Genomic DNA, 18,595 nt, shown 5'->3' with positions numbered 1-18,595 from the left:
TCTTTCACAATTACACTGATTACGTATTTTCTGCAGCTCAGAATGTGAACGGTTGTGAACTCGCTATTATGTCCCTGGATGTTCCAAACTGAACCAAAGGTTTGCAAACACCCCAGCTCCAGTACCAGGTTTAGGCCAAGACACCTCGCGTAGCTAATGTGTCTCAATGTCTCAATTCATGTGAGTGCAGTATGAAAAGGAAAGTTGAGCAGTTGTTTTTTCTGTATGTTTGTATTTAATTAACCATAAGACATAGGAGTAGAATTTGGCCATTTGGCCCATCGTGTCTACTCTGCATCCACTCCATCTAGTTCCCACACTTGATCCAACCCCACACACATTCCCACAGATCCTGCAGCATCTGATGACCAACAACCCCGGGGCCTTGTTTCTATGATTGTCCGAGGAGCAGATTAGGCTGCAGGTCAAAATCAAGCCTCCAGCCATCTCATTGTTAAGATCTACCTCCCTGACAACCTATGATAGCTTTTGCAGTCAAATGCCTGGTCCATGTCTTTGGGAATAAAAGCATTTGTGTGGTTAACACTAAATTAAGTAATTAAAATGAAGAAATTAAAATCATATTAAATTTAAAGGTGCAGTAATGTTAACGGTCATGGGGAGAAGGCAGGAGAATGGCTTCGAGAGAAAAAATAGATCAGCCATGATTCAATGGAGGAGTAGACTCGATGGGCCGAATGGCACTGATTCTGCTCCTATGCCCTTTGAACTTATGAAGTATAACCCGGCCCCATGATCACATGTGGATCCACCGTTTGTTGTCCCAGTAACAATCCCAGATCATTCCTTCACTTTGTGCATTGTGATTTATAATGTAACTGGACATAAGGCCAATGCAGGGAAATTAATCATGACTGGAGAACTCTAGCATTGCCTTAACCTTCAGCCTAACGTGCATCAGTGAGCTTGCCAGTTTCGTTTAGTTTAGTTTAGAGATACAGCGCTGAAACAGGCCCTTCATTCACTGCACATTAATATTACCCTACACACACTAGGGACAATTTTACATTTTATTCCAAGCCAATTAATCTACAAACCAGTATGTCTTTGGAGTGTGGGAGGAAACTGAAGATATCGGACAAAACCAACACAGGTCACGGGGAGAACGTACAAACTCCATATAGACAGCACCCGCAGTCAGGATCGAACCCGGGTCTCTGGCGCTATGTGGCAGCAACTCTACCGCTGCACCATCATGCCACCCCAAGTCATTTATATTAACAGTATGAACTCCCACGGAGTTGACTATGGTGAATTCCCTAAGCTGTTTCTTAAGCTAGAAACTGTTGCTGTGTCACTCGACGCCTGGTAACTTTGAAATGTGTATCTTTCTTCCTTAATGATAAGTAAACTCATTTCTGGACATTGTAGGGGGCCCTTTTACATGGAGAGAGCTTCACTAACATAGTAACATTCACTGATCCTAATCTGCACTGAGGCACTGGGGCCATGTGGCTATAGGAATTCATTTTACAAAGACAGTGCAGCTCCTTTGTTCTGTCCACGTTAGGTAACAGTGTTCTTCATCCAGATACTGTTACCATGGTAACACACTTGTGTTGATCCAGGCTGTTCCCACACTTGGAGCTAACATTCACACAATGGCATAGTGCCTTTAAGAAAGACCACAAAATTTGCTGTATTCATGTGAAATGCTTCCTGTCGACAATTGTGGTGGGGGGGAAAAAGTGCGATTAGTGAGTTTATTTCTTCCAGTGTGTTTTTTTTAACTTCAGTTCAGTCACTACTAATATTAAAGTGGAAAAAAATTTGGAATCCATGCAAGCAATGTGAATTCAAACAAATCAATTATACATATTCTTCCCTTCGATAGTGCAGCAAGTATTAATTATTTATCCGAATACCAGTCACAATTGACAATGACTGCATTTGCATGTAGCTGCATGGTAATTTGGATCAAGAATAATTTTCTCGGGTGTTTCAGTGAGGAGAAGGGCCTACGGTGGTGGTACAGAATGAAGTTCAGCTGGACAGTCCAGATCACAGGGACACTGCCTGGGAATAAAGGATTAGCCACAAAGAGGAAGATAACATGCAAAGTGTTGCATGTCTTTGGGATTTCTTTGTCTCGGAGATCCATAACTGTTCATGCTTTGTAGTGTGTTCAGTGCTGAAATCAATGCATACAAATTAAATCAAGGAAAGGAAAATGGACAAGGCACTCGATTAGTCATGATCTCACTGAATAATGAAGTCACACAGAAATATCTTGGCCTATTCGTGCTTTTATTCCTTAGGTTTCCGAGCAGCAATTCGGGGAAGCGATTAAAGATGTGGTGAGTTTTTGAGGAAGAATTTCCAGAGAGTAAGATTGAGTCCAGAAGTAAAGTGTAGCACAAAGGTGGGAGAGAAAAAGGAAGACTACAGTTAACAGAGCAGAGGAGTGGAGAGAGTTTTGGGCTTGGGTGGGTTTAAAGGTGTGCAGTTAAAAAATGTGAAGGGAAACCATATAGTGAACAAAGAGAATATGGAGTGCAAGACATTCTATCATGAGCACCATTATCTAAATGGTGTCAAATTGGGAAAAGGGGAAGTACAACTGGATCTGGGGGGTCCTTGTTCATCAGTCAATGAAAGTAAGCATGCAGGTACAAAGTGAAGAAAGTGAGTGGCATGTTGGCCTTCATAACAAGATGAGTTGATTATAGGAGCAAAGAGGTCCTTCTGCAGTAGTATAGGGCCCTAGTGAGACCTCACCTGGAGTATTGTGTACAGTATTTGGTCCCCTAATTTGAGGAAGGACATTATTGGTATTGAGGGAGTGCAGCTTAGGTTCACAAGGTTAATTCCCGGGATGGCGGGACTGTCTAATGCTGAGAGAATGGAGCGGCTGAGCTCGTATACTCCGGAATTTAGAAGGATGAGAGTGTGTTTTCTTGAAACATATAAGATTATTAAGGGTTTGGAAATGCTAGAGGCAGGAAACATGTTCTCAATGTTGGGGGAGTCCAGAACAAGGGGCCAGTTTGAGGGGTAAGGCATTTAGAATGGAGATGAGGAAACACTTTTTCACACAGAGAGTTGCGAGTTTGTGGAATTCTCTGCCTCAGAGGGCAGAGGAGTCCGGTTCTCGGGATACTTTCAAGAGAGAGCTTGATAGGGCTCTTAAAGATAGCGGAGTCAGGGGATATGGGCAGAAGGCAGGAATGGGGTACTGATGGTGGATGATCAGCTATGATCACATTGAATGGCAGTGCTGGCTCAAAGGGCCGAATGGCCTACTCCTGCACCTATTGTCTATTGTCTACTGAAATGCTTTAATAATGACAAAATTCATTCCATTTTGGGATTAGAAGAATCCTGTATTTACTAACTTAACACTGGACAAGCAGACTGATAGGGCTGAGGCAGGGATGAGATGAAATGGAATGATCATAACGTCATAAGTGATAGGAGTAGAATTAGGCCATTCGGCCAATCAAGTCTACTCCGCCATTCAATCATGGCTGATCTATCTCCCTCCTAACTCCATTCTCCTGCCTTCTCCCAATAACCTCTGACACCTGTACTAATGAAGAATCTCTCTATCTCTGCCTTAAAAATATCCACTGACGGCCTCCAAGGCCTTCTGTGGCAAAGAATTCCACGATGTAACATTTATGGAGGCCGGTCAGGTACCAAATCACTGAAGCAAAGCAAAGTTGTTTGTATGAAGAGAGGGCCAAAGCTGATAACTATTTCCCTTTAGAGCTCGGCTTCAGTCCTGCTATTCATAGAACAGAGAACAGTGCAGGAACAGGCCTTTTGACACATGATGTTTGTACCAAACATGCTGCCAAGAAAACACTAAATCTCGTCTGCCTGTTCATGATCCATATTTCTCCATTCCGTGCATGTCCATGTGCCTTTCATAAAACTTCTTAAGCGCCACAATTGTATCTTCCTCCTCCACCACTCCTGGGCGCTCATTTCAGGTCCCCACATGCCCCGCACACCTCCTTTAAACTTTGCCCCGCTCACCTTAAATTACTTCACAATTTTCACCCTGGGAAAAGGGTCCTGACTGTCTGCCAAATCTGCCTCTTATCATTTGAGATACTTCAACCAGGTCTCCTCTCAACCTCCGGCATTCAAGAGAAAGCAACCCAAGTCTGTCCATCCTCTCCTGTGTGTAAGTGGTCAAATGATTGCTGTACATGCACTGGTAAGGTGGAATAGCAACACTGGACATAAGTGGAGCAACCAAGGGTGAAGATTATGGCTACGTCTTTTGTACTCTGCAGAGTAGTCCTCGCCCCATCCCATGGGAAAAGTGGCTCCTTATTCTGTTATCCCAGAATTTAATTCCTGAATAAACTATCAGTTACCATCTGTGCCTCGCTGAGTATCTTCTGCATTATCTAATGGGATAGCTAAAGCAACAGAAACTCCAATAATGGTATTCTGCTGATTTATCAACCTATCATCTCCTCCACATGCATTTACAGCCAGGCACTTTTCCACCTTGCAATGTATTGGTGCTGCTATTGGTATCGGTTTATTCTTGACCTGTGCACTGAGATGAGTGAAAAACATTGTCTTGCATGCTGTTCAGTCAAATCATACCATTATGTATACAACCGAACCATACACAGGTACAACAGGTAGTGCAGAGAGAAATATAAACAGATTGTATCAGCTGCAGACAAAGAGTAGATTTATAAAACTGCCAGGGCCTTAGCTTATGAAAGTCTCATGCTCTAATCTACGAACTAGAACTGGGGTGCACTAGGGACTTATGGGCTTTGTTTCTTTATTTCATTGTGTGTCTTTTCTAAATATGTTCTCAGAGAATTATCCAGATAGACGTTATTATGAATCTGCAGAGTCCAGTGCATTTCAATGTTCCGTTTTTTGTTATCCTGCAGATTATTCAAATTGTCTGATCTTTCATGACCCGAAAACGTCACCCTTTCCTTCTTCCTGTTGTACATGCCAGTGCTGAATTAATTAGCTTTTACTGTCTAACTTCATTACCATTAAGAGAAACTTGACTTTTTTACTGTTGATTTGGCCGGGCTCTAAGCAGAATCAGTAGAGGTGTTCAACTGATCAAAAAACTTTACAAGCCAGTCTTCCATAATGTTACTCCTGGCAAGAAGATTTAGTTGGAACTGAGGATTCCAGGGCTACAAATAATCTTAAGCTTGTCACCTGAGGCAGAATTGAATTCAACTCAAAGCATACAGGATAAGAACTATAACATCACAATAGGGTTTGTAGATGACTCTCGTCAGCAGTCTCTGCAGCTCTTGAACACCAGATTTTTTGTCTATGTTTTTTTATGTAGTTTTTTTATTTTATGTTGGGGTCTTGTGTTGGGGGGGGTGGGGGGGGTTATGGCTAGGGGTAACTTTTAAATCTCTCCCTGCACAGGAGACCCAACCTTTTCTTTGTCGGGTCTCCGTTGTTGTTGGGGCTGCAACGTGGAGCGGCCTCCAACAGGAAGACCGGGGGCTCTGGTGCCGACTACTCACCTCACCGTCGCGGAGCTGGCCGAGTCCAGAGCGGGTGGAGCGGTGGTGGAGCGCTGCTGCGGCCCGACCTCCGGAGATTCGGAGGCTGCAACTGCGGGTCTGACGGACGGCGGCACCGGGAGCCCGCGGGTCCCTGCTGGGAGACCGCTTTTCAGGGCTCCCGCAACGGCGACTTCTCCCGCCCGAGTTGCGGGGTTGAAGAGCTCCTGGAGCGGGGCCTTACAGCACCGCCCCGCGCGGCTTGGAATGGCCGCGGGACTCTGCGAGTGCCCGCCGGGGGCTCTAACATCAAGACCCGGTGTGCGACCTTGCACCACCCCGCGTGGCTTTAATGGCCGCGGGACAATCGCCATCGCCAGCCGGGGGCTTTGACTTTGACTCTGACATCGGGGGGGAGAGTGCAGTGGAGAGATATGTTTTTTTGGCCTTCCATCACAGCAATGTGATGGATGTTTATGTAAATTATGTTGTGTCTTGGGTCTATTTGTTTGTAATGTATGGCTGCAGAAACGTAATTTCGTTTGGACCTCAAGGGGTCCAAATGACAAATAAATTGAATCTTGATCTTGAATCTTGACCTATTTGGTACATTTGATAACATTGAGCACTTAACTGTAAGATAGCCACCAATTGTAAATTCTGATTGTACTGTTATTTCTGTTGCTGATATAAGTGTAGGCTTACAATGATATTAGTGTCACAAGTAGGGTCTCTACTACTAACTGCTTTGAGTATTTCTGGACATGAATTGATTGCTGCTCTTCCATTGTCAAAAGAACATGATTACATCTCTTTGTAGTAATTGTTCTGTATTTTAAGATTTATATTGTGATTGTTGATGCCAGTTTCAGTCATCTTCCTCTCTCATGATGGGACAAGACAATTTTGATCAATTTTCTCAGTATTTTATGGGCATTTTAACTGAAAGATGCTAACTTGGATTGAAGCTATGAAGGTATTCCGTCGCTCAGAGAGCTGAGTTGAGCATTATTTATTGCTGGTGCTAATCCAGATTGCAAATTTCCCAGCGGTTATTCAGTGAGTCAACAAGTCTGTTATGGATTCACCCAGTTCTGTGCCATAGTTATCCAGCATATCAAAACCAACTAATCTGACAAATTGCGACAAGTGTATACCTAAGCTCATCAATACCCTCATTAAATTTTGTCATTGGTTGCTGCCAACTCCATGACTCAATCCTGCGATTCCTTTCAAATCTTTGAACAGATTATGAGCTTCCGATCCTTGACAATCTTTAACATAACTCCTTGTTTGTTTGATGTTGGCGCATCTTTTCTGAAGTGAAACTGCATTTAGACAGAAAGAAAATGGTATGAATAACACAGTTTGTTCAAATTCTGAATGTGTGTTATCAATGTATCGAGGTTTCACAGCTCACATAGTTAAGGAATTAATTTCTTAGACTGTATTTACAATTTTTGTGCCATTCCCAGTGATCTAATTCATAGTTAATTATGGCTTGCCTGTTGAATCTGACCAAAAATAACTGGAAAATTCATACGTTTAAATATTTTGTTTAGACTGCCTTGTATTGAACAATCTTTCATTGTATTAATAAATAATTCAATTTTCCCATTGTTGTGTATTCAATTAGTTGTTCCACATATTATAAATGCTTCAGTTTAGCTTAGGAACTCAACAGGTCAGGCAGCATAAGTGAATGAAAATGGACAGATTGTGTTCCTGTTTGGGACCCTTCTTTAAGACTATTACCCTCCACATATGCTGCCTGACCCACTAAGTTTCTCCATCAGTTCGTGCTTTGCTCAAGATTCCAGCTTCTGCAGTCTCTTGTGTCTCCATTTTACAGCTCCACTATTAAATCTCTTCCAAATATAGCCCCCTCGGCAACGTTCTCTCAAGTCTTGAAGAAGGGTCCCGACTATTCGTTTCTCCATTTTCCTCCACAGGTGCTACCTGGCCCACTGAGTTCCTCCCAGTCTCTTGTGTCTCCTCTATTCAAACTCTAAACCAAGATATCCAAACTTAATTGGAACCTTCTTCTTAGTAGCTTCCATCAAATACCAAAGAGTTCTGGTTTTGGAGATCTGACTGTGACTATCTCTGAGCCATGTAAATGCTCCTGCCTAGCCAACCCCCATGCTCCCTAATACAGGGAGGAACTTTATATTTGAATGGAGTTGCTTGTCTAGTTCTGGGATGGATTAGGGCTGGGCCATTGGGAAGTGGTGGGGGAGGGGAGATGGCATTATCCTGTGCTGTCTTTCATTTAAGCAATAGAAATTGGCAATATTAGGAACTGGTTTGCTTATTACTGAACTAAAAAGTAAGTTTATTAAAGCTTTATTATTATACCTTTATTATCCATATAACAAAGCTTTAATGCAATGCTCTAATGGGATTATGTATCTACGGCAAGCTTGGCAAAACTATTGCCAGCGCTCAATGAATATTTGAGAAAACCATATCAGTATTTATTTTTGACCAGAGTATTTTGTGAATCTGTAACTTTGATTTCTGTAAGAATCAGTCCAAAGAAACATTGGTTCGGTGAATTTGTCTTGTGCAGTAGCATTAATTCACAGCTCATCCAATCACCTATTCTCCATCAAAGCTAATGGGAAAGAAACAGGCAGAGTTTTAAAACAGGCTGCTATTTCACTGCAGTCACTCGTAGATTTAAGAAAAGGATGCCTTCCTGGAAAACATCTTGTTCAGTACTAGTTTGCAAGTTGAAACTGTTGAACAATATGTATGAGGGGCATGTTGGTGCGTTGTATACTTATGCACAGAGTGTGGCGTTAGATATATTATAATGAAAGTTAGCTTCGTAAATCAAAGACATGTACTCCAAAGAGCCAGTGATATTACAATTAGAATTTGGAACAATAAACATGAAAGTGCTTCAGATTTTAAAATATATTCATAACTTTTAAAAATGAAAATAAATCTCATCGGAAACATTCTCATTTTCTATTTGTCTCAGAGAATAATCATGACTAAAGTGTAATAGTGTTCTGTATTTTCCTTTAGGTTATTGGGCTGTTGGATGTTTTCACACCAGATCTGTCGTTGGAGAAATTTCATGATTTGTAAGTTTTTGTTCATTAATTTATTTATATTAATTTATATCCCATCCAAATCACAACATAAAACGCATAAGTTGTACACATAAAAAGGTTTCTATTATTAATGGGGTCACATCAAAATATGACCAGCACTCTGGGGAGTTCTGGCAAGGAATTAGGTGGAACTACGGTGAAGGGAGGAAGGCTGTGTGAAAGTGGACAACAGAGTCAGATGGGATGATTGCGTGGGAAAGAATATCTTACTGGGAATTAAAAGGAGGAGAGCGATTGTTCTGAGGGCTTGATTGGCTGAGTGGCTTCCTAGGTTATAAGAAAATATGAATAAACGGATCTGCGTTTCATTCCTGGAGCACTGATTAAACAAAGAAGAAGTTGACAATTAATTATTTTGAAACTGCAAATTAAAATGAAAAATGTAGAAACTTCTTTATCTCAGTTTTATTTAGTTTGGTTTACTTTAGAGATACATCGTGGAAACGAGCCCTTCAGCCCACCGAGTCCGCACCAACCAGCGATCCCCACATATTAAGACTATCCTACACACACTAGGGACAATTTACATTTATACAAAGCCAATTAACCTACAAACCTGTACGTGTTTGGAGTGTGGGAGGAAACCAAAGATCTCTGAGAAAACCCATGCGGTCACGGGGAGAACGTACAAACACTGTACAGACAGCATCCGTAGTCGGGATCAAACTCGGTTCTCGGGCACTGAAAGTGCAGTAAGGCAGAAACTCTACCGTTACCCCACCCTGCACCACCATGGAAAAATTTGGTTGGCAAGTTTTATATGCAAAGGGAAAGGATAAAGCATTGCCAATTAAATTTATCAAACTGTTACAGTGTAACTTCCTTCTTCACATAGCAAAGAGAACTCATTGTATTTTTACTTTATCAGTCATCATGGATAAAATTGCTTTGTTAACAGACTTTATTTGTTATGAATAAAGATAATTACATGCAAAGTAACTAAAATAATCTTCATTTTTCCTGATTAACCAATGAATTTTAAACCGTGTCACGTAAAGTGACTTTAACAAAGTAGAGAAACATATGTGAAAAAGCAATAATGTCGTAAAAAAAAGTGCAGAGTTGAAGTGTGTTCAAGGTCAAAATTAACAGCCAAGATTGTTCACTGGACAGTGAGAGCTCATTGACAATTCTGCCAAGGATACTCTCCATTCATTCAGGTTGGATCCAGAAAGGTTTCTGGAACAAAATCCAATGGCAGACAAAACATTATAATAGACTCTGTCCAATATGAAACTAGAAGCAAAAATACTGCACCTTTGTCAGGACTCAGTTTCTCTTTCTACAGGTGCTAACTGACTTGCTGAGTGGTTCCAGTATTTTCAGTTTTTATTTCAGATTTCTACCATCTGCAGCTTTTTTGAGTTTCAAGTTTATATTTAGGTTTATTATTGTCACATGTACCGAGGAACAGTGAACAGCATTGTTTTGCATTCTATCCAAACAGATCAGGTATTACCATACATAGATACAATCAATTCAAACTCGTGCAATAGATAGAGCAATGGGGAAGGTACAGAGTGCAGAATATAGTTTTCAGCATTGTAGTGCACAGTAGTGCATCGGTTCCTTCGACAGAGTCCAATGTTCTGAATGCGGTAGAGGTGAATCAAAAGGTACCTTAGCTTACGGAATAAATTCCATTCAGAGGCTTGATAAGAGAGGTGAAGAAGCTGTTCCTGAGTCTGGTGGTGCATGCTTTCAAGCTTCTGTACTTTCTGCCTGTCATTCCATGGGTTTCTTTGGGAATCAATGGTGAGAAGTCTGGTCTGTATGATGGGCTTGGCTGCATCCACAACTCTCTGCATCTTCCTGCAACATGAGGTAGAGCTATTCCCAAACCAAGCTGTGACACAAGCCGAAAATACATTTTCTATGCCGCATCTGTAGAAAATAGTAAAGGGCCTCAGTCCCTTCAGGAAGAACAGGCGTTGGTATCCCTTCTTGGTTGTCGCTTTCATAAGAGGGAAATCAACTCGGGCGGTGGTGCAGCGGTAGAGTTGCTGCCTTACAGTACCAGAGACGCGGGTTCGATCCTGACTACGGGTGCTTGTCTTTACGGAGTTTGTACATTCTCTCTGTGACCTGCGTGGTTTTCTCCGAGATCTTCGTTTTTCTCCCACACTCCAAACACGTACAGGTTTGTAGGTTAATTGGCTGGTATAGAGTGAAAATTGTCCCTTGTGTGTGTAGCATGGTGTTGAATGTGCGGGAATTGCTGGTCGGTGTGGACTCTTGGGCCGCAGGGCCTGTTCCTGCGCTGCATCTCTAAACTAAACTAAACTAAACAGTTTCTGATACACACTGTGCAATATGCAGATTGTTATGTTCAACACATATTAACCGCCGAATATACCATAAATGCTAGAATAACTCAGCAGGTCAGTTTGAGCAAGGGTCTCAGCCCAAAACGTCACCTATCCATGTTCTCCAGATGCTGTTTAACCTGTTGAGTTACTCCAGCACATTGTGACTTTTGTGTATTAAGCAGCACCTGCAGTTCCTTGTTCCGACATTACAATAACCTTGTTATTCCATGATCTGCCTCTATATCTCTTCCTCTAGCTCCCGCTGGCTAAGGGGAGGGCTATAGTGTAACCCACGCACGGCCACACTAGTTGACACCCTCCTGAGCAGCACTAGCAAACATCCCTGCAGGAATATTGGTGCCCTCCAGTTTTGGGGGGGCGGAGAGGGGGTAATCATTCCTTCTTGTGCCAGTCCCACCTGAGGACCAAGAGGCACAAAGCTCCAGAATTGGATCTCCTCTCAGTGGCCACTTTTTAAAACCATTCCTTTCCCTCCTTTGGCCTTTTAGGAGTGATTTTATTTCAATAGTTATTTCTCATTTCATAGAAGAAAACTGTCACCAGGCACGTGTGCTTTGTTCCAATATCTGGACAATAAACATTTGCAGTTACGTCCATTACAAAATCACAAATGGACACTGAGGAATTATTTCATTATAAATGAAGAGCAATAAATGATTTCTTACTTTACTCTCCATACCCAGCACGTGATCCTCAAATGGTATTGCTTCACTTTTTAAATGTAGCGCCTTTAGATACCTGTGGGACATCAGTGTTAGGCAAATGGTAGAAAATGCATTGTAGGGCATTAGAAAATCCATTAAAAAAACATATGGGGTGAGTTGGTCCCTGCTGACAATATGATTGCTGAAATGGTTCAGTAAGTAAATGTGCAATTGGGAGCTGATCCAATTGAAGATGACTGAAGCTTACTGCAAAGTCTCTCTGGGGAAAACCTACAATATAGCCCCTCCTGCCATTGTACACTGAGAGACATGTAGAAATGTCTGTCTGCTATCACTGCTAACATGTTTTAGAAAGAACATTGGGCAAATACTAGCTACAGTGAATGTTGATGTCCTGTATTGTACAACTGCACATTTTCCTGGCAACTGTGGGTGGAGGGGGAGCAACCACATTGCGTATCCCACCGTTCTCCCGTGATCCCTGCTTGGAAATGCCACATCTGCAGAACTTTGAACGTTAGATTCATTGGTGAGATAATGTGAGGTTTCGTTTGTATGAGACCTTTAGCCAGCAGGTTAGCTAATTGTACTGGTGCCAAATATGGACAGCATTTTTGATGTCCCATTTTCATATTGGCTGCTAAAGAGTCTGGTGCAGAAGTGACAAAATGGAACATGTTATACAATATTTCAACAGCTAATATATGGACAGCGGCTGGCGGATAATAATGGAAAAGGTATCCAAGTGATAGTACAGTAATGGTGTTGCAACATTTGGGAAGGTTTTGATTATGAATGGTGAATGGAGTTTTTTGTTCTTAGTGCTGCCGAGAAAAAATAGTTTGTATAATGCATCCGTCATTTTGCTTATAGTGAACATGCGAGATCTTATCCAGCTACAGTGAGTGAATTATTCAACGCATGCAAGTCTCACAGTTTTGGCTTAGTCACTCATATAAAAGCTTACTATCCTACAAAGCTACCGTTTGAGTTTGAATCAACGTAGTTTCCTCAATCTTAGGCCAAATAATTTACAGTGTTCCTTAGAATGCAAATGAGCAATTATCTCTGGGTGATGCTCATCATTATCGGAGGACCGTCTTTGAAAGGTAAAGAAAGGAAGGGCCAGATATAACGAAGCATTCTAATGGAAATATAACTCCATTAAGCATACGTAAACAAAACCTTCCCAATATGCTGCTAAATCTCCACCATTCTCCATTTACTATCATCCACCACTAGCATTCCATTTATTTCATTCTTAGTCTGGTAATCGACACAACACTTGCCTTCTACCCTGAGGTAATCGTTAATGAAGCCATCTGGTGTTGGCTCCTCCAAAGCAATTATGAAACAAATTGGGGGCTGCAGTATATTAAACCACAAGAAAAAAATAAGCCACAAGACGCTGCACAGACAGACATGAGTTCGAACCACAGCTGGAGAATTCAAATTTAGTTAATTAAATTATATCAAATTAAATTAATTAAATAATTTGAATAAAGAGCCAGCCTCAAAGGGATAACCACAAAGCTATCCGATTTTTGTAAAATAGCATCTGGTTCTCTGGTGCCCTTGAAGGTAGCTTGTCGACTGGTCTTATCCAGTCTGGCCTGGATGTAACTCCAAACCCTCAGCAGTATTAACTGCTTTAAATCCGTCTTTAGTCAGAGAGTGGTGATTCTGTGGAATTCTGTGCTGCAGAAAGCTGTAGAGCCCAAGTCAGTGGATATATTTAAGGCAGAGATGGATACATTTTTGATTAGTACAGGTTCAGAGGTTATAGGGAGAAGGAAGGAGAGTGGATTTATGAAGGAGACAGAGATCAGCCATGATTGAATGGCGGAATAGACTTAATGGGCCAAATGGCCTAATTCTATTCCTATCATTTATGAGCTTATGATCTCTCTGAAATGCCCTTAGTGAGCCATGCAGTTCAGGCCACAGACTTTACCAACAGATCTTGCCAGTGAGGCCCATGTTCCTGGTCAAACAAAAAATGTTAAAGATGCCAGGGCTGCTCTTTCTTTAGCTCACTCTGAAAAACACATTGATGTATTAGAAAGGGTTCAGAAAAGAGTGTGCAAGTTGATTTCTATATTTTTGCTCATGAGTGGTGGAAAGAAACATTTCAACAATATACAAAACATTTAGGTTTATAAAGTTATGAGGGATTTTATAAATCTCTTGCCCAGGATAGGTGAGTGAAGAACTAGAGGGCAGAGGTTTAAGGTGAAGAGGGGAAATTTAAAGAGGTTCTGAGGGGTACGTATTTCACTCAGAAGCTGGTGCTTATCAGGACACGAGATGCCAGAGGAAGAGGTGGTGGCAGATGTAATTACAAAAAAGTGTTTGGACAGGTACTTGTAGAGGAAAGGTACAGTGGGACATGGGCATGTAGCCAATGGGATTAGTGTTGATAGACCTTACAGCCAGCATGGAAAATGTGGGCCGAAGGGCCTGATTCTGTGCCGTGTATTCCTGCCTATTTTTTTGATTGTATGATTTTGTCTGGGAAAAGACTGATCCAAAATAATCTTCGCGTAACCTGATTTATAGATAAGTAGAAGGATATAAACTGTTTTTGGAAAGCAAAATATTCCAAAGTTTGGGATAATTGAGGAGGTGAGAAGTCTATTGAGAAGTGTTTGAGACATGCAAATCATCCAACAGAAATTAAAGAAGGAGTCTGTAAACACATTTCTGGCATGTGAAGACAGCAGGGCAGAAACCTCGTGAAGTGACAGACATTATTGACATCCTTTTGCAAGACTGGAGTCAAACCCAACACGGACCTCCAGTGATGTTCATGTTCATAGGTTCAGGAGCAGTATTAGGCCATTCGGTCCATCGAGTCTATTCTGCCATTCAATCATGCCTGATCAATCTTTCCTTCTCAACTCCATCCTCCTGCTTTCTCCCCATAACCTCTGACACCCGCACTACTCAAGAATCTGTCATTCTCCGCCTTAAAAACATCCATTGACCTAGCCTCCACAGCCTTCTGTGGCAATGAATCCCCCAGATTCTCCACCCGCTGACTAAAGAAATTCCTTCTCATCTCCTTGCTAAAGATGCATCATTTTATTCTGAGGCTATGGCCTCTGGTCTTAGACTCTCCCACTAGTGGAAACATTCTCTCCACATTCACTCTATCCAGCCCTAACCGGACTGATCTCGAATATCACAGTCTCGGCCTGCGCTCAGCAAAGCAGAAAGCACATGATAGTGTTTCACAACCGCTCCATGTAACCAAGAGCATGTAACCAATAATAATACCTGCACCTAGATGATTGCAATGACATCACTACTGCAAATAAAAAATCTGGATAATCTCTGGAATTCTCTGCCACAGTAGGTAGTTGAGGCCAGTTCATTGGCTATATTTAAGAGGGAGTTAGATGTGGCCCTTGTGGCTAAAGGGATCAGGGGGTATGGAGAGAAGGCAGGTACAGGATACTGAGTTGGATAATCAGCCATGATCATATTGAATGGCTGTGCAGGCTCGAAGGGTCGAATGGCCTACTCCTGCACCTAGTTTCTACGTTTCTATGTTTAGAATCTAAGTGCTAGAATCATGATATTATCCCTTGATTATTGCATCCTCAATTAATTTTAACATAAAAATGTAAAAATGGTTCTGTTCAATGCACAAACGCGATCAACTATGAAGTTGCTAACAATTGTATCGAATGTGCACATCTTTCCTTGAAGGCAAATCTTGCCCCAGGAGAGAAGACGATGACAAGAAAAACAATAAAAACAATTTGAAAAAGATGTTCCAATTGTGTCGTATTTTGTGCGTGGATCGTGAAGGATAAATGAATAAAAATGGTCAACACAACAATTATGTCCAATTACAAAGCCTTTTCAAATATAGAATTAATATGGCTATAACGTTTTCAGCAATTAAATGGATTTGCTTTGATTATTTTGCTCGAAGTGCAGTTTGCTGTACATGTTTATCTGTACACTGTGAATGGCCCGATTGTAATCATGTGTAGTCTTTCTGCTGACTGGTTAGCGCGCAACAAAAGCTTCTCACTGTACCTCGGCAAACGTGACAATAAACCAATCAATCAATCAATCAATCAATCAATCAATCAATCAATCAATCTTTATTGTCATCTTGCAAGCAACAGTTGTACAGTGCAAAATGAAAAGACGTTTCCCAGGGAATACCGGAGCATCGCACATGAAATTTAAAACATTTCACGCATAATAACACTAAAAACAATCCAGTCCCTGGTGGAACAGTATAAATAGTTAAAAGCAGGTAAAACAACAACGTTAAAATACAGTAAAACCAATCATAAAAATGTCCGGGGCAGCTGATTTGAGTGGCCAGTGCCAGTTATTAAAGTGTCCGTGCCAAGCCACAGAATCAAGTGACTGTGAGTACAGAGTGACTGTTTAGCAGCCTCACAGCCTGTGGTAGGAAGCTGTTTAGCAGTCTTGTGCTGCGATATCTCTTGCCTGATGGCAGGAGATCCAGGTGTATGTGGAGGGGGTGCAGTTTGTCCTTAGCAATTCTCTGAGCTTTTTTCAGACAGCGGCTCTGGAACAGCTCTTGTACCGAGAGTAGGGAAACGCCAATGATCCTCTCTGCTCCCCTCACTACCCTCTGCAGAGCCTTCCTGTCCGAGCAGTTGCAGGTGGAGTACCATGTATTTATGCAGTACGTGAGTACAGACTCCACCGTGACCCTGTAGAAAGTCCTGAGGATGTTGGTGGGGAGTGAGGCCTGTTTTAGTTTCCTCAGGAAGTGCAGTCGCTGATGGGCCCGTTTGACGGTCCCAGTGGTGTTCCTGGACCAGGTGAGGTTGTCTGTAATTTGCACACTGAGGAACTTTATGCTCTCCACTCTCTCCACTGTGGTGCCACTGATGTTGAGCGGTGTATGCTTTGGCTGCGCCCTCCTGAAGTCGACAACCATCTCCTTTGTTTTGTCGACATTTAATTCTAGATTATTTTTGCCGCACCAGTCCACTAGTTCTTTTACTTCCTCCCTGTACATTGATTCGACATCTCCGCTGATGAGTCCCACCACTGTTGTGTCTTCTGCGAATTTTATGATCTTAATGTCCCTGAATCTGGCAGCACAGTCATGTGTGAGCAATGTGAACAACAGCGGGCTGAGCACACAGCCTTGAGGGGAGCCGGTGCTCAGCGTGATCAAGCCTGAAGTGTTCTTGCCAACACGGACTGACTGCGGTCTCTCTGTCAGAAAGTCCAAGATCCAGTGATACAGGGTGGTGTTGAGGCCCAGCAGGGTTAGTTTCTCCACACGTCTCTGTGGGATGATGGTGTTAAACGCTGAGCTGAAGTCAATGTACAGGATTCTGGCGTATGTATTTTTGTTTTCCAGATGCGTGAGTACTGTGTGTAGAACGGTTGGGGCGATAGGCAAACTGGAGGGGGTCTAACGATGAGGGGAGGCTGGCAGTAATGTGGGGTTTCACCAGGCGTTCAAAACACTTCATTATTATTGGGGTCAGGGCGACAGGGCGGTAGTCATTTAGGCAGGCAACAACTGGTTTCTTCGCTATGGGGATTATTGTGGAAGTTTTGAGGCATGTGGGGCCAATGGCTTGACTAAGGGAGATGTTAAAGATGTCTGTTAGCACATCTGCTAACTCCTCAGCACATTCCTTGAGCACACGTCCTGGGATGTTGTCGGGTCCGACTGCTTTCCACGGGTTGACCTTAGACAGGATTCTCCGTGTGTCCATTGGGTCTATGGTCAGGACTGGCTGGTCGGTTTGTAAGCAGGGGCTGGCTCTCCCCTTGGGTGTGGTGTTTGCTGCATCAAAACGTGCAAAGAAGTTGTTCAGTTCATCTGGGAGAGAAGTGTCCGTGTCAGTTACCTGCTGCCTTGCCTTGTACCCCGTCAGTGTTTGGATTCCCTTCCACATCCTCCTGGTGTCTCCTGTGTCACAGAGGTGTCCCTGGATTTTCCCCGCGTAGGCACGTTTCGCTGCCCTGATTCCTTTTTCCAGTGCAGTCCTGGTAGATCGAAGAGCGGCTGTGTTACCGGCTCTGTAGGCTGCATCACGAGCCCTCAGCAGTGAGCGCACCTCTGCTGTCATCCATGGCTTTTCGTTTCCACGTGCAGTGAAGGTTTTCATGATAGTGACATCCTCGGTGCATTTGGCAATGTGGCTGGTTACAGTCTCTGCGTACTCCTCGATGTTGATGAGGTCATCATAGGATGCTGCTGTCCTGAACACATCCCAGTCAGTGTGCAGGAAGCAATCCTGCAGTGCTGAGGCTGCTCCCTCTGGCCAGACCCTGGTGTGTTTTCTCTCCGCTCTGACTTGTTTTTGCAGAGGTCTGTAGGCTGGTGTTAAAAACACTGAAATGTGGTCCGAGTGGCCCAGGTGAGGGCGTGGGGCTGCCTTGTAAGCCTCTTGGGTGTTGGTGTAAACCAAGTCCAAGATATTCTCTCCCCTGGTCTCAAAATCCACATATTGCTTGAATTTTGGGAGCACAGTCTTAAGGCTGGTGTGATTAAAATCCCTGGCCACCACAATGAAGCTATCAGGATATTTGGTCTGGAACTCACTGATGGCGTCATGCAGGGCTCCCAGTGCTTCGTTGGCCTTAGAATTTACATTAGCACTTGGAGTAACATATACAGCCACAACAAAAACGACGGAGAAGTCCCTCGGCAGATAGATAGCTTACCACTGAGAAAAACTTCACCTACGAGCTCCTCCTGATGTAGCTCTTCAAACTAAGGAAGCAGCAGGATGCAAGAACCCTTCTCCTGTGTTATGTTGATGCTACATTTATTAATTTACTTTGTTTTTTGCAGTTATTTGGTTATGCCTTTTATGGGAATGGACCTCAGCAAACTAATGAAGCATGAGAAACTGACTGAAGATCGGATCCAATTTCTGGTGTATCAAGTCCTAAAAGGCCTAAAGGTCGGCTTATCCACCTCTTTCAAAGTGACTAAGTAACTAATCTGTAATTTGTTTAAAATTGATAAATTT

The 18,595-nt window shown here is 42.6% G+C and overlaps 1 protein-coding gene across 1 annotated transcript in view; it reads left to right on the top strand.

The window, feature by feature from the left end:
• mapk12a (mitogen-activated protein kinase 12a) overlaps positions 1 to 18,595 on the top strand; it is a 45,583-nt gene that overhangs the window by 3,072 nt on the left and 23,916 nt on the right. Inside the window, exons 3-4 of the mRNA XM_055653082.1 lie at positions 8,514 to 8,572; positions 18,415 to 18,526. Coding sequence (XP_055509057.1) covers positions 8,514 to 8,572; positions 18,415 to 18,526 — 171 coding nt within the window. The remainder of the gene's footprint in view (positions 1 to 8,513; positions 8,573 to 18,414; positions 18,527 to 18,595) is intronic.

Source organism: Leucoraja erinacea, chromosome 22 (assembly GCF_028641065.1).
Source record: "Leucoraja erinacea ecotype New England chromosome 22, Leri_hhj_1, whole genome shotgun sequence".
Taxonomy (NCBI): domain Eukaryota; kingdom Metazoa; phylum Chordata; class Chondrichthyes; order Rajiformes; family Rajidae; genus Leucoraja; species Leucoraja erinaceus.
Note: the sequence above shows the minus strand (reverse complement) of the source record. Positions and strands in the feature narration are given on the sequence as shown.